General features: G+C 41.2%; 1 protein-coding gene across 1 annotated transcript in view; it reads right to left on the reverse strand.

The window, feature by feature from the left end:
• The window catches only part of LOC308083628 (PC3-like endoprotease variant B), a gene marked incomplete at its 5' end in the record, with an annotated part of 225,961 nt that extends 209,116 nt beyond the window's left edge, over positions 1-16,845 (reverse strand). Inside the window, 3 exons of the mRNA XM_080425943.1 lie at positions 12,974-13,077; positions 16,608-16,695; positions 16,834-16,845. Of these exons, the coding sequence (XP_080282069.1) occupies positions 12,974-13,077; positions 16,608-16,695; positions 16,834-16,845 (204 nt within the window). The remainder of the gene's footprint in view (positions 1-12,973; positions 13,078-16,607; positions 16,696-16,833) is intronic.
• Between the last annotated feature and the right edge of the window lie 713 nt (positions 16,846-17,558).

Genomic DNA, 17,558 nt, shown 5'->3' on the forward strand with positions numbered 1-17,558 from the left:
ATCCTAGAATGTTTATGTCCTGACAAGTATAGTAATACAAACTTCTGTGCGTGCGTGCGTGCGTGCGTGCGTGCGTGCGTGCGTGCGTGCGTGCGTGCGTGCGTGCGTGCGTGCGTGTGTCTGTGAGTGCATGCGTGTGCTTCAGCTATGGGGGCACTAAGATAAAGGCTGAGGTGCAGAGAGATTATTGGGTTTGTGTTGTTTTTCTGATCTCTGTTTGCATGTGTGTGTTCCAGAGAGAGGGAGAGAGAGAGGGAGATAGATAGAGTGTGAATGTGTGAGTGTGAGTGTGAGTGTGAGTGTGAGTGTGTGTGTGTGTGTGTGTGTGTGTGTGTGTGTGTGTGTGTGTGTGTGAATGAGTGAGTGAGTGAGTGAGTGAGTGAAAGAGTGAGTGAGAAAGTTTCCTTCAGAGAGTGCGTGAGTACTTTGACTTTATACATAGAGTATGTTCCCACACGTGTGCGTGTAAATGTGCTCTCTCTCTCTGTGTGTGTGTGTGTGTGTGTGTGTGTGTGTGTGTGTGTGTGTGTGTGTGGTTGTCAGTGGGCTCCCCAGGGCCAGGCGGTGCTGTGGTGTGGTGGACGTTAGCTAGCTAGCTGCCTCCATTCATCTGCCCGCTTCTTTTCTTCTCTCACTACAAAGCAGCCCTGCTCCCCCTCTGAGCTCTCTTTATCCATTGTGTTTAGTTTAGAGACTCATCCCAGCCTGCTCCCTCTCCCCCTCTCTCTCTCTCTTTCTCTCTTTCTCTCTCTTTCACATGAATTTTCTCCCTCTGTATTCTCACCGTCTCTCTTTCTCTCATTTCGCCCCCCCTCCCACTCTCTCTCTTTCCCTCTTCATCATTCTTTACCTCTCTTGTGTATACTTTCCATCTCTTCAGCACTCTCTTGGCATGCTCTCTGTCTGACTGTCTGTCTGTCTGTCTGTCTGTCTGTCTGTCTGTCTCTCGCCCTCTCTCTCCCTTTCTCTCTCTCTCTCCATCAGGACATCAACACAGTTGAAGGCTCTCAGAACACTCATTTTGAATATCAATTTGGTTTTGTGCAGGTGGTGTGTGTGTGTGTGTGTGTGTGGGGGGGGGGGGGGCATTTGGGGAAGAGTGTTTGTTTAGTGTCTTTTGGGTTGTACTGCATATGTGCACAGTAAAATACTAAGCGTGTGTGTGTGTGTGTGTGTGTGTGTGTGTGTGTGTGTGTGTGTGTGTGTGTGTGTGTGTGTGTTGGGGGTAGTTATGTGTGAATGTAGGCACGGTGCAGGTGGCAGGGGAGTGAAGGCTCATGGGAGATGTGGTCATGCTCTCCTGCCTCAGCACACGGGGAGTGCGCGTATGTGTGGGTGTGTGTGGGAGTGAACGTGTGCGCGCGCGTGTGTGAGAGAGTGCACGTGTGTGTGTGTGTGTGTGTGTGTGTGTGTGTGTGTGTGTGTGTGTGTGTGTGTGTGTGTGTGTGTGTGTATGTGTGTGTGTGTGTGTGTGTATGTCGGGATGTGCAACAGGGAAGGACATTCTCTTTGTGACTTTCCTACAATGCAACACATTGTGCGATGCAAACACTGCACATCTACTGGACACACACACACACACACACACACACACACACACACACACACACACACACACAGTAAATAAATAGGTGCAGACGTTTATATTTGTTCCTAATGTGCAGCTTAATGCCAATTTCTCAATGTTACGTCACAAATCCATTTTTCCACTTTCCCTCTGAGATGTATGGGTGAGCAGGAGTCTGGTAGGATGATCTGCCAATTAGAAGTCATTCAACAACCCTGTCATAGTGCCTGTACGTCAGTGCCACCAATCAGAAGTAATGAAGCAATAACATCAATCCTCTAGTAATCCTCAGCCAGTGCCACCAATCAAAAAAGGAATGCTATAAAAGCATTGGTTCGCAAAGTGGGGTCCGGGGACTCACAAGGGTCCTTGGGGGGGGGGGGGGGTTCCAGGGGGTCCCCAGCAATCACTTTGTGCCGCGCTATGAGCTTGTAGATCTGCAATTTTGTTTTTATCTTGAATTTTGCGAGAGAAATAAGCAGCCAGGTCTATGAAAACAAGACCAAAACAAGCACCAAACAAGCCCAAAAGTCGCTTATGAAAAGCAGACATGGCAACAAAAAGTTTAAAGCAGACATGGCAACAAAAAGTGAAAGCGAAAGGGAGTGAATGAAGACAAGGGCTTGTTGATAATGGATATGGATTGTACACAGTCACTACATCACGTCAGGGGTGAGTAACATTGACATGTTTATAAGAAAACTAACGCCAGGAAAATAACAATAATTTGATGCGGTTGGTGGCTTGGTGCGGATCTATAAATAGTATGATATAATTAATGCGGTTGGATGGCGGATGGATAATGAACGTGTGCACGCGGATTTGGGTGATGAAAAAACCCATCCGCGCATCTCTGCTATATAGAGTCTGGAACTACACCTCCCGAAATCCGAGAGAGGAAGCTGGCATTTCCGTTCACGAAAATGTATTTTTTAATTTCCATTTCTGCTGAGCACCCAGCTAATTATATGCTTAGATGTAGAGCTCGTCGGGTTAGGCATGTAACCCGAAATACCCGGGTTCCGACCCGTACCCGGCTCGGTCACGGGTCCATTCACAAGAAGTGACTCCGGGTCCGGGTCGGAGCCGGTACAGTCCGTCTCGGGTCTCGGTTCTCCGACTGTGAAATGGACGGTTCCACTAATACCCGAGTTGACCCGGCCAGCGGGTTTCTCGGGGCTCAGACTGTGAAATGCGCGGTTCCATTAATACCCGGGTGGAGGGAGGGAGGTCGGTCGCTCAGAAGACAGACTGGCAGTGACGCAGTCAATGACTGGCTGCTATTTATATTATCATATCACTACATAATGTTATATCATTGACCTAAATGGCGATATATTAACAAGGATAGGATGATTAAAACATATTTATGTCTGTATTAGCCTTGATGATCGTCTTTCTTGACTGAAGGCTCTGTCTGTATTAGGAACAATTTGGACAGGTGGAAAACTTTAGTTAAACTTGCAGAGTGGCGCATTACTTTACCTGAGTTACATCTTCTGATACTTGTACTTGAATGTTGACATGAAATAATAATCCTGTTTAGTGTTTCACTACCACGAGCAAAGACTACAGCGCATATTAACGGCGCTGATCAACACACACGTTGAAAGGCTAGGACAAAGATACCAAGGATTCGACAGTGATGTCACTATGCAACAAGGAAGTAGCGACGGACACTACGCCATGTTCGAAGTTGTTCTAAAGATAGCAAGGATTCGTCGGCGATGACATCACCGACGAATCCTTGGACATATTTACCCACTCATTTATATACACCAGTTATATCAAATATTGTCGATTAACGTAACGCTTTGGTTAATGGTTAAAAATGGTAAAATAATCGAGTTAATATCAACATGTTGTTACCGGTATACTCAAAGCACAATGGAAACTCCAAAGCCAATTATAATGTTAAACAACATTAAATGTGGTTTAACATTAGAAATTAACGTGGATTATAGTTGGCAATGAAGAAAGATTACAAACATCTAGAACGTGGATTTATTTTTGTATAGCTGTCCAATGAGCATTGACTGGGATACATCATAATCATGGAGGCTATACATTTAGGTAAGAAAGTATGAAACAAGTCTTATTTAACGCTGGACAACTTGTACTAATGATGACGTTGGCAAACAATTTTGCGTTCGGGTTTTTCGGAGGCTCGGGTTATGTACGGGTTCGGTTCTTGTATGTCACGGTTCTATACGGGTCGGTTTCCGACAGCTCTCGGTGCTGTTCGGGTCCGGTTCTCAATTTCTAATAATGGCCCGGGTCCATTCGGTCACGGGTATTTTTTTCGTGGGTCCATTCGGGTATGGGTCCTTCATATTGGACCATAGGCCGGGTCCATTCGGTTCCGGGTAAAAAAATCACGGGTCTATTTGGGTTCGGGTATTTTTATTTGACCCGTGAAGACCTCTACTTAGATGATTTTGATTTATATTAGGATAAATATGTGTGACTGTAAAGACGAAACGGAAGTGGGGACGAGGCTTCCCAGATAGCAAAAGTCATTAATTCAATGTTGGATTTTGGTCAGATTGGTTATTTTTGGTTGAGGTTGAAAAGGCTATGTTGATTCAATGTTTAATTACAGATACCATTTCAACATTTGAAAAACTGTCGTTGAATCAATTTAGTATAGATGATTGTTTTTCAATGTTGAAATGCCCAACATTGAAATGACATGGTTTCAACGTGCTGATATTGCACCCCCCCTCCTCCCCTCGCACCCCTCCCCCTCGAGAGGGTAGTCGACTAGTCGTAAGCAACTCGCGAGACCAGCTAGATCTCACGGGACTTGAGGTCTTCAAAGAAAACCTTGGTGCGAATTTGTGTCTTCACTGGCTTGACAAATACTACAGTACTGCTGGCCTAAGTCCTAGTGTGAGACAAACTGGTAAGTCCTTGACAATATAATGTATTATGCCATTCACATACCATCATCTGGCTGTCATCGTTTGACTACATGCTACTTTGTGAATTATTACCGTGGCAACTGCAGTGCAGAACGGAGCTTGTTAGCTTTGTTATTAGCATTATTAGCTAGCATGCTAGATAATAGTTAACTGGTAAGTGAGTTCTAATGGGGATATAATGTATTATCCCGTTCAGATACCATCACCTGGCTGTTATCGTGTGACTAAATGTTAACTTTGTGCCTTCCGGAGTTTGTAGCTTGTGTTAATAAATAGCATTGCATATTATTACAGTAGGTAGCTAGCATGCTAGCTAACGTTAGGCCGCCATTTTGTTAGCAAGTTTCGTGATTAAAATGTACTTTCATTTGTTTATCTGTGTGTATACAATTATAGATTATTAGCGTTTTTAATAGTTGCATAAGCATTATTGTAACCAGCACCACTGTGAAGTAGTTAGTTCATTTAATAATGGTGAATTAACAAGGCAGAGTGCATGGTGCTAAATTCGCTAGCCACACTGAAACGGGTATCAATTCACTTTGCTGGAAGCACTTCCGGTCTAGACCGGATATGGAACTGCATCTGTGTTTGCATGCGTGTGTGTGTGAAAATGTACCGGATATAGGAGGCGGGATCTAGAGCATAATAGAAACCAGGCGTTCCAAGGCACAGTTAAGCTTACACTGAGGCAGTTTATTTTGGGGATAAGAAGTAATCAGATATTTTACTTAAGTAAAAGTAGCAATACAATAATATAAAAAATACTCTGTTAAAAGTAAAAAGCCTGTGTTCAAAATGTTACTCGAGTTAAAGTACAAAAGTATTGGCATCAAAATATACTTAAAGTACCCAAAGTAAAATGTGAAAATAGCAGATCTACAAGCTCACAACGCGTCACGATGCGACACGTTGTGAGCTTGTAGATCTGCTATTTTCAAATGGTATGTGTAAAATATGGCTGAAGTGGTTAATCTAAGTTTTATAATAATGTATATCTGCATATATATATATATATATCCCCCTTTTTTATTTTTATGTTAATATATTTTAAAATATGTTGTAAGGACCTGATACATTAATAATTTGGCTGATAATATAATATAATTATAACAGCACCACCTCTTTTCTATTTAGACCTGTTGTAACCTATTTTTTTGTAAGAATTTGAACGTTTTCAGAAAACTTAGGTTAGGTTTTAGAAAGTGTTTTTAGAATTGGCCTAAGGTCTAAATGGGTTAAGATGGCTTCTTATTGGGCTAAAAGACGTAGAGTCATTAGAACTGTAAGGGACATAGAGAAGGATATCCTTAAAGAATATGAAGAAATTCTGCATATACAAAGGGAAAATATTTACCCCTGTGTGACTAGGGAACCTGCCTTCACAATCTCACACTTTTCCCAACTAGATGCACTACCAGCTTCACATGTCGACATAGAAAATGGTCATATAGATGGCAGTGTAGCTGGCAATGATGTAGTTGAGTAAGTACTCAACTACATCATTGCCAGCTTGAGTAAGTACTCACATAGTACAATACGTGAAATATTGATGGGACATGTTCAGCAAAGACAGTGATAACACAATGCAATATAACAACTAGGTGAAATGAAGTTAAACCATAATACCATTATATAAGGAAACAATAGCCCAGGGATTGACACTAACGCCTGCCCGACTGCCCGGGGCAGGTAAATAAAACTTGCGGGCAGGTGGAGTTAGCTTTCAGCCTGCCCTACAGGGCAAGTGCGCGCTTGAGTTGCAGTGGGGACGCAACCATCTTTTGTTCACTATAAACACAACATGAGATATCTGTCTAAACACATGAACGTGGCCAGAGCACTCTGCCCCCCGCCCTCTTGTCTTCTCTCTCTGTCCTTCCCTCCCACGCACACACACTTTGTGTAACACACACACACACACACACACACACACACTTTACGTGCAGTGGCTCTTATGAGTAGAGCCAAACCGCAACATCGGCCATTATTTCACCGATGTGGCCCGATGTTTTTTTTTTATCATCATTCATTTCCCCTACACTTGTCTTATAGAACGTTGGAACTGCCATTCTACTAGAACTAACCAGTAGAGGTATAACACAAGTGAACTGCTTAGCAGCCATCTCATGGATTGTCAATGCCAGCGCATCTGTGCAGATCAGACGGTAGGCTAAACAACCCGACGTTTTATCAACAGCCGCATATAGATTAATAAATGTGACGAAATACAGTCAAATCCCAAACTTATGAGAGATCCAGCCAGCAATAGAAATGAATTACTGGAAACAACTTCAAAGTTTATGCTATCATTCAAATAAGAAAGAAGCTGTGCCCTCACCGCTCTGACGGACAAGAAATAAATATAATCCTTTAAAAACAGCCATGTTCTGTTCCTTTTTTAAACGATAATCCAAAGAGGAAGGTTTCAACAGCTAGAATCATGACAGTTTGACATTGTTTGAGCAGTTTTTGGTGTGCAAAACTAGTCGCAAGCTCCCTCATGAAGTTAATTGTGTGCAGCTGCTGTGCTTGGTGCGCAGATCCCCGCCAGGCCAGGTTGTCTACCCAGGCCTGTGAAATTCATAGGCAGCCAATTGGAATGAAATCTGCTAAAACTGACTGATATACTGATACAGAACCATATATAGGCTATATAACGTTGCTGTCAGGTGGAAACCTTGTATATCCTTAAAAAAAAGAACAAAAATTAAAATAGTGAAAATAGCTGATCTACAAGCTCACAATGCATTGTATCTCGACACGTTGGGAGCTTGTAGATCTGCTATTTTACTCTTATAGTGCGACACTCTTGAATGATGAAGTAGGGCATTTATGAACAAACATATTTTTCCATATTATAAAACCATTGAAATATGGAAATACAAGGTTTCTGCCCGACAACGACAATATATGATTTCATCATTTGCGTTTATCCATCAAAACATTATTTATGTTTATTTGTATGGACTTCAAAATGGTCTGTGGAATGTAAAATAAGGGCACTGTTGGCCTATAATGTGCTGTTTTCACTGTTGCTACACTTAAAAATATAAAATAACAAGTGTTAACCCATAGTCATATTCATAGCTATTTAGATACTTGGCATAAATATTGAGGTATGACATTTTTTATCGTGCAGCCCCATAATTCACAAGTAGAAAGTAAAAATATGTTAAATTGAACGGTAATTCTAATTTTACCATCATTTTATAAAGGACGATTTACTTTTCGGGCAAGTGGGCAAGACCTGTGGGCAAGTAGAACATGACCTGCACCTGCCCGACGGGCAAGTGCCTCTGAGACCTTAGTGTCAACCCCTGCAATAGCCAATAAGTAAAGTTACACAAGCAGGTATGCTAAACCTATTTAAGACATGTATGGTGTCTATAGCAGCAATCAGGAATATGAAAAAGTCAGAAGGCATACATATATAAAGCAATTTGTACTAACTGGCTTCAACACCAGACACCACCTTACCTGTGCTTTTCTAATCATTATCGTTACATTGAAAATCACATGCACTACAATGTATTGGGTGCCAGAGGTTTATTAAAATATTATACGTTGAGCGCCAGGATTTTGAAAAAAAATTGAACCTTTTTCAAGTAGTCACAAAATATTTTCAGTGATCACCGTCCTCACGGTGATCCCCTCATTACACACATACAGGTCTCGTACAATCGGGGGGAAAAATTTAAAAACATTCGGTAATCCGTTCCATAGTTGCAGCCAGTTGAAAATAGTTAAAATAACATTGTTTAAAAAAAAGTACACAGGAGCCGAGATACAGGTTTTTGAAGTCATAAGTTAACCAGGAAATGGATTGGAGTCTAAATCTTCGAAAAATGATATCTCCTGGTGCTGTGTATATTGTTTTTTTTTTCAAAAACAGTATATATACGGTTTTGGCACTCAACGTCGGTTTTTGAAAAGAAGTATATATACGGTTTTGGCACCCAATGTGTTAACACATTATTAAATAGTGGTCTTCAAGAGACAGAGTACAGAAACCTTTGTTTTTTTGTGTCCCATAATATTGTCACTTTGGCTACCACTGTGTGCGGCCACCTTCTTGTCTCTTGAAGACCACTATTTCGTTTATTCTGCTGTGGGCCACCACTACAAGGACTTTGGTGTGAGTAGCATTCTTGTGCACAGTGTTAACACTCTAGTGTCCTAACGTCTATAACGACAATGCTAATATACATTTAATAGGTTCATAACAGCTCAGCAGACTTAATAACTGCTTAACGGAAAAACAATGGTTCATCATGTTTCATGTTTGTGATCCTTTCTACTAAAATAATTGTCACACTGTTCATAATATGTTTTCATTTGATGTGTGTATGTGTGTGTGCATTACAATTTAGGCTGCTTAACTGAGTAAAATTAATTCCACATTGACCAAATTATTTCTCTCCATTGTGAATTCTGTGGTGTGTTTTAAGGGTGGACGTCACAGAGAAGTGTTGTCCACACTGATCACATCCTTAGGGTTTCTCTCCAGTGTGAATTCTCTGGTGAGTTTTAAGGTAGTCCATTCTAGAGAAGTGTTTTATACACTGGTCACATCCATAGGGTTTCTCTCCAGTGTGGTGAATTCTCTGGTGTGTTTTAAGGTTGGACATTTGAGAGAAGTGTTGTCCACACTGACCACATCCATAAGGTTTCTCTCCAGTGTGAATTCTCTGGTGTATTTTAAGGCTGGACATTTGAGAGAAGTGTTGTCCACACTGACCACATCCATAAGGTTTCTCTCCAGTGTGAATTCTCTGGTGTGTTTTAAGGTTGGACATCACAGAGAAGTGTTGTCCACACTGATCACATCCATAGGGTTTCTCTCCAGTGTGAATTCTATGGTGATTTTTAAGGCTGGACATTTGAGAGAAGTGTTGTCCGCACTGGTCACATCCATAGGGTTTTTCTCCATTGTGAATTTTCTGGTGATTTTTAAGGCTGAACATTTGAGAGAAGTGTCGTCCACAGTGGTCACATCCATAGGGTTTCTCTCCAGTGTGAATTTTCTGGTGATTTTTAAGGCTGAACATTTGAGAGAAGTGTCGTCCACAGTGGTCACATCCATAGGGTTTCTCTCCAGTGTGAATTCTCTGGTGTGCTTTAAGGTGGGCCATTTGAGAAAAGGGTTGTCCACACTGGTCACAGCTATAGGGTTTAGTGTGAATTCTCTGGTGTGATTTAAGATGGGTCATTGTAGAGAAGTGTTGTCCACACTGATCACATCCATAGGGTTTCTCTCCAGTGTGAATTCTCTGATGTATTTTAAGGCTGGACATTTGAGAGAAGTGTTGTCCACACTGATCACATCCATAAGGTTTCTCTCCAGTGTGAATTCTCTGGTGTGTTTTAAGGGTGGACATCACAGAGAAGTGTTGTCCACACTGATCACATCCATAGGGTTTTTCTCCATTGTGAATTCTCTGGTGTTTTTTAAGGTTGGACATCACAGAGAAGTGTTGTCCACACTGGTCACATCCATAGGGTTTTTCTCCATTGTGAATTCTCTGGTGATTTTTAAGGCTGAACATTAGAGAGAAGTGTCGTCCACAGTGGTCACATCCATAGGGTTTCTCTCCAGTGTGAATTCTCTGGTGTGCTTTAAGGTGGGCCATTCGAGAAAAGGATTGTCCACACTGGTCACAGCTATAGGGTTTCTCTCCGGTGTGCATTCTCTGGTGTATTTTAAGGTAGGCCATTTGAGAAAAGGGTTGTCCACACTGGTCACAGCTATAGGGTTTCTCTCCAGTGTGCATTCTCTGGTGTATTTTAAGTTTGGACATGCAACTGAAGCGTTGTCCACACTGATCACACCAGTGTCCCTTTCGTTTAGCCAAGCTTCTTTGTTCATTCACTGCTGGTAGCACAGGGAAGACAGGCTGATGATTCAACCCTGGATTGCAGAAAAACAAAGGAAATATGGTTGAGAGGTAGGAATAGAGTACAAATGTACAACTTAATTAAATAAAGCTCCCATAGACAATTGGAAGTTAACCACCAGCCGACCATGGTTATATATATATTGTGGTATATTGATACACATTTACGGACTTATAGAGCCCAATTTGAACACACACAGAGACATAGGCTGATACTGAGTGGTCTACAGCGCACATTCCAGAGAACCTACAATTGTCCAGTACAAAGGATGCTTCCCAGAGGGCATCTGACCTTAGCTGACCTCTAGGATCTTGGGGTGTTGTTCTTCTGCACAATGGACACACACACACACACACACACACACACACACACACACACACACACACACACACACACACACACACACACACACACACACACACACACACACACACACACACACACACACACACACACACACACACACACCCCAAACTACATGTGAAGTCTGCCTATAAATACTGTGAGGACAAAGAAACCATCCCTTCTTCTTCTGTCTCTGTTCTGTTCCGGCCACACCATGTAGCAGCAAGGCTGACTCCTATGCTCTGTACTCTGTTTTTGTCCAATAAATCGACTTGAGGAACATTACTGGTCTGGACCTTTCTACTTTCTCTCAACTATATTGTCACACTTGTGCAAAATACACAACTATATATATATATATATATATATATATATATATATATATATATATATATATATATATATATATATATATCCCCAAGGAGATAAAGCAATAGAGAAGCATATAAAGATACATAATCAACCACTAAGCGCAACATATAAGATTGAGACAAGTATTGAGACTGCTTAATTTAAAAGTTGAAAAGTAAAGTAATAAAACATTTGTATGACAGAGCAGGGACATTAAAAGTAGAAAGGAGGTAGAGAAAGTAACATACCATTTTCTTTGGGTCCCTCCTGTTCAGCAGAACTGTCCCTGGTTGGGTTGAGAGAGTTCATCTTCCACAAAATTCTGTCCACAGTCAGATCTGATCAGAAATGACTGATATCCTGGAGGAGTTGTGGATGAATTACAACTACACACTCTTCTTATACTTGAGAGCCTGGGGTGGAGCCAGTAACTGCTTTGAATGATTGGACAAAGAGAACAATACAACCATCTCTCCACCAATCACAACCTAACATACTTCTATATGCTCCTCCCCCAGACATGCTCCATCCATGCAACCTTCTAAAAACTGTTGACTTTCTGTTACAAGAGAACCAAGAGCATCCATTTGTGGATGAATTAATTTGTAATCTTCATGCAATTCCAATATGTCTTCCTATAAGATGAATATAAAATATATGAATATGACACCCTGTATCTATACATGCATATATTATTAAATGCATGCACATTAAACAGACAATCAGTATCTTCAACAATGTTGTATTCACTCATTAATGAATATGAAGATATGAAATAATACTCTAATCAGAGTCAGGTCTTAAGATGGTATGTACAATGTTTTGCTTATTAACCCTTGTGTCATGGTGAGAGGTCAAGGTGCAACAGCTGACCAAATTAGATGTTTTATTGTAAGGTTCACATTTGCATTTTTCTGTCAAAGTTATTTTCATCGAAGTATATTTAAGTTTGTTCTATGTTCTAAACCCTGGTGGTGGTGGGCTGCTTTGTGAATGTAATTTGATGAATTAAAAACACATTACATAAATAGTTCTCAACCTCAAACTATCTCTGATATGAAAAGTAAAATGTACCCATAATTTCACCTTTTTCTGTATCACTGCTAACCATTTCTCATGTCCTATTTTCATTTACATATACAATAAACAACTCTAGTCATGTCCTTGTGTCGATGAGTCTCTCTCATCTCATATTCAAGCAGAGCCATTAAGATAGAAAGGCCATTCAAGTTCCTATTTAACACGATTGCTCCAAATTCCTTCAGAACAATACAATCTGGTGTTGTCAAGGAATAACTGCTTGCTATATTCTGTTCATATTCTTCATTGTACATCACAGCATGTTACACATGTGTATATAGTTACACATGTGTATATATGGACTATTTAGGGGAAATCAAGGAAGGGCAGCCATCTGAGAGCTTCATGCTCAAAGTTAAATGAGTTTTGTCAGTTCTGTCATTTTTACCTTAATTTATTTCACTTGAGTAGCTACCTTCTCTTTTAGTCTTTAGTCTGGTATGATTCTCTACAGAACTAATGTTATTGTTGTACAGTCTTACATTATGTGTAAGACTGTACAACTGTGTCTCTCACATAACAGACATTGCAGGTCTAAACATGCGCTTCATATTTTACTCATGATCAGAGCTTCAGAGTCCCACGCGAGACTAAATCAAGTCTAAAAAATAATCCTTTAAACTAAGCATAAAACAATAATTTTCTCTAGTGAGGACCAGGAAAAGTGTCCTCACAAAGTATATTTTCTCAAAGTCTATACTTGTGGGGATCTTTGGCCCTCACCAATTATAGTGTTACAAGAACACACACACACACACACACGCACGCACACGCACACACACACGCACACGCACACGCACACACCCACCAGTTCCCACTGCATGGGCCAGAGAGGGTCGTTGAAGCTGAGGGCGTTGTCAGTCACCTGCTCCTCAGCTCGCCTGTCACTCACATCCTGTGTCCTCTGGGTACCTGCACAGCACACACATAGGCACATCTTAGTGTGTGTGTGTGTGTGTGTGTGTGTGTGTGTGTGTGTGTGTGTGTGTGTGTGTGTGTGTGTGTGTGTGTGTGTGTGTGTGTGTGTGTGAGACGTGCACTTGTGCGTGTGTCTGTCTGTCTGTCTGTCTGTCTGTCTGTCTGTCTGTCTGTCTGTCTGTCTGTCTGTCTGTCTGTGGCCTGGGCATATGTCCACACTTTTCCTTTCAACATTTTTCTAATTATGAAAAATAGCAGATCTACAAGCTGACAACGCGATGCGTTATCAGCTTGGAGATCGGCTATTGTTGCTGCTTTAGTGCGACACTGGTGCACAAAGAAGTAGGGGATTCATTTACCAGAACATGTAACACGTAGAAATATGGAGATACAAGGTTTCTGCCCGACAGCAACGATATGTGTGACTGTGCGTGTACACATGGACATGCATGCGAATGCATGCGCGCACGCGCAGCCACACGCACACGCACACGCACGCACGCATGCACTTTTTTGTAGGAAAACCCAGCTACCAGGAAGTCCCTGGTCTCCAACCAATGGTGAAAGGCGAAAGGCCGCTCCCACAATCCCCCTCTCTCTCTCTAGCGATGTGTAATAGTGTCGGCAGATTACCATATCATTACCATATCATTAGCATAACATTATAGCGTAGCCCAGCGCGGCGTGCTGTCTGTCTGTGTGGAGTGGACTGTGTGCACCTTCCTCTGAAATACATGTTACATTCACTGACTCGCACTTCCTCTCTCTCGCTCGCACTGGGTGAAAAGTAACCAAGTACATTTACTCATTTACTTTTTTACCACTACATCTTAGAGGCAAATGGTGTACTTTTTACTCCACTACAATTATATGACAGCTTTAGTTACTATTTATGTTGCAGATTTAGATTACTAGAGGTTCGGGCCGGCCCTCACATCTACATCGATCTGACCGATAGACCCGTTTTATGCCCAAATATGGAGATCCCTGATGTCATCAGTATATGCCCATACGGGCATGCCCCCTTTTGTGCCCATATTATATGGAGCTGACTGATTTGTTTGCGCCTGATGCCATGACGACACATTGCTACTTTTACTTAGGTAAAAACAATATGAGTACTTCTACCACTGCTCACTCGCCCGTTCTTCCCCATGGCCACTAAGCTTGTCAGCAGCGCTCTCTCTCTCTGTCTCTCTCTCTCTCTCTCTCTCTCAACCATTTCTTTCTCTCCTTCTTCCATCTCTCCATCACTCTCTGCTTCTCCCGTGTCGCTGTATCCATCCTCACCCCTTTGTAACAGTCAGGAAAATTGCCTATATACATAATGTGTATAATTATGTGGAGTGTATATATAATTATACATAATTATATACACTATAAACTCCACGTACACACACACTGTATATATATATATATATATATATATATATATACACACACACAAGTGGTGTAAAGTAACTAAGTACATTTACTCAAGTACTGTACTGTACAATTTTTAGGTACTTTCACTTTACTGGAGTATTTCCAATTGTCTATACTTTTACTTCTACTCCATTACATCTCAGAGGCAAATATTATTTAATATTTTGACTCCAGTACAATTATTTGAAAACTTTAGTTACTAGTTAATTTGCAGATATAAATCATTACGTTATAAAACATTTTAGCCCTATATTATACATATTCTTTCATCCAAGAACAGATGCAGGATGGCAGTGCACTCCTTTCCACATACAGAAAGAGTGTGAGCGAGAGAGCGAGAGAGAGAGAGGAAGCACAGCGTGACTCATGCCTCACTGCAGCAGTATATAATACATTAGTCACCACTCAGACATGTGTAGGAACAACATTATCCACATGTGTCATGTACACACAGACACATCCTCAAGTGTTCATTTGACCATTTGTAACTCTGATGGTGTGCTGTACCAAATGGAACCAAATGGACCCGTACACCCTCAGTTACATTGACTAAATATTGACAGGATTTTTGTTTTTACGCCACCCTGACGCCACCCTGACGACACCCTTATGCCACCCTGACGCCATCCCGACCAAGACGAATTGAAGTTGTATTGCTTTCAGTGGAACGGTTTTTAAAGATTATTTTTGGGGTTTTCATGCCTTTATTGATAGGACAGTAGGCTGACAGAAAAATGGGGAGAGAGATAGTGACACGCGGCAAAGGCCGTCGGGCTCGGCACTCGAACCCACGATGTGCTGTCAGGCTACATTGAGCCTAGGTGCCTGGACCGCTACGCCGGCCGTCCAGGCCAATATACCGTTTTTATCATCTCGTCAGGAAGAAAAGTACAGTGATTAAAATTCTTTCAGATAAAACTGGTGCGTGCTGCAGAAGCATCAATAATTTACAATTGCCAAAATTAAAACATTGATTTCTGTCAGTGAGAGTGGAACTTTAAAAAAATGTAGATCCAAAAAAAGTGAAATGTTATCAATAAGCGTCAGTTACTGAAGGATACTGTCACGCTGACTAAAGGGGAAAATGTGAGGGAAACTAGAACATCAGAGTACTAGAGCTGGAGAAAAAGAGCGGTAAAGAATATGAACTTGAACATGGGTTAGTTTTTGTGCCATCTTGCTTTTCCTGTTTTTTAATGTTTTCCCTTTTTACTGATGTATATTTTCTGTCAATGTTTTGTTGCCTGTTCTTATTTTGTCTTATTTTGTCTTATAGTTTTTGTCTCGGTTTTGTTTTTGTCCCGATGTTGTATTTTGTGTCGTCTCTGTAGTCGACATGACTGCATCACTGTGGTGTCCACATGAAAAAAAAAAGTATATAAGAAAATGTATAATAATCATTTTGTGTGGAAAAAGCGTAATTTTTTTCCGAAGAATATCAATTCACTATAACAAACCAGTCAAACAGCTATATTCACAATAATGAATTAAGTATATTAACGTTGAAGATCTGTGCGTGATGGACACAAAGGCAACAACTAGGTGATCATTTTGTTTATGGAACAAAGTGGTAGTCCCGCATAATTATTTATCAAAGAAATCGTACCGTTTTCCCAAATATCTGTTGGCCCACTTGACATAACATTTTCTGTTATGGTGGGGAAAGCTTTCCGCTGAAAATAGCCGATCGACAAGCTCACAACGTTGTGAGCTTGTCGATCGGCCATTTTCTGCGGAAAGCTTTCCCCACGATGCTTATGCTGGGTTTAAAGGAGTAGTTCACCCAAAAAATTACTTATTTTCTATTTTGTTTTTGTCGCATTCCTAAGCAGTAGGAGACTCTTTGAGAATCCGCCGGTCATCAGATGATTGCCTTATTAAAACAAACAAACGTCCATGAATTCAAGGCTTTATGGGGTGTGTGATTGATAGAAAATAAGTACTTTTTGGGGTGAACTACTCCTTTAACGCATTCAATCCGGGAACGATGAGCCTGTATATCTGCTATTTTTTTATAGCCCAAAGAAATCTTAAAATGACACAGATGGGTTCCCGGTCTTGATGGATTAAGGCTTACTGTATGTTACGGTAGAACTCACTGTTGTTAGTAGTGTTGTGGTGGTGTCTGCTGCTGATAGACGCCCGTTTGTCTCTGTACTGACAGCGCTGCCTCTGGACCCAGCCAACCTGCACAACACACACACACACACACACCATTCATCAGAATAGACCATTTATTGATCCTGTGGGGGGGGGGGGGATTCAGGCGCCAGAGGCAGCACAGCAGTTACAGATACAGAGTAAGAGTAAAGTACTGTGAGGTACAGTGACAGTCATAGGAGGAAAACATCACAAAAAAAGAACCATCGATGATGAACATAAAGCATACGACAGCGTATCGTCTCTGTCCGGTGGAAGCCTGCTGTTGTCCAAAACTGTTACTTTTCAGGATTCAAATTCTTAACCCATTAATTAAGACCTGAGGCGATTCTTAAAAATGTTTTCTAAACAGTTTTTTGAAAGAAAAAAAAAAACATTTTCAAGATTTTTCAAAAATAGCAGATCTACAAGCTCATAGCGCGGCACCGCGCCGCGCTATGAGCTTGTAGATCTGCTATTTTTGAATAGCCAAAGAAATCTAAAGTGACACAGATGCGTTCCAGGTCTTAATGGGTTTTAAACAGCAAAAGTAGCAGATCTACAAGCTCAAAAGCTTGTAGATCTGCTACTTTTGATGCTTTTGTGTGACGCTGTAATATGATCAAGTAATAAATAGGGCATTCATTTATGATAAAACACAAAAAGTTTAAATATGGAGATCAGATGTTTCTCCCCGACAGCAATGACATACACCAGAGCCATATAAGGAGAGTTGTGTCACAACTCGTTGTGTCCGTTCACTTCATCGGGCCAGTGTTCTACAGAGCCTTCTATTTGGCGGATAGTGACACAAATCCCTGAACCGGAAGTTTATGGGATGCACTGGAGTCTATGAGCGTTTGTCACTATTTCAAGTTTACATGAACCACGTGACCGGTGCTGTTTTCTGA

This window comes from Gymnoscopelus braueri (genome assembly GCF_963280865.1).
Source record: "Gymnoscopelus braueri genome assembly, chromosome: 4".
Classification (NCBI taxonomy): Eukaryota; Metazoa; Chordata; class Actinopteri; order Myctophiformes; family Myctophidae; genus Gymnoscopelus; species Gymnoscopelus braueri.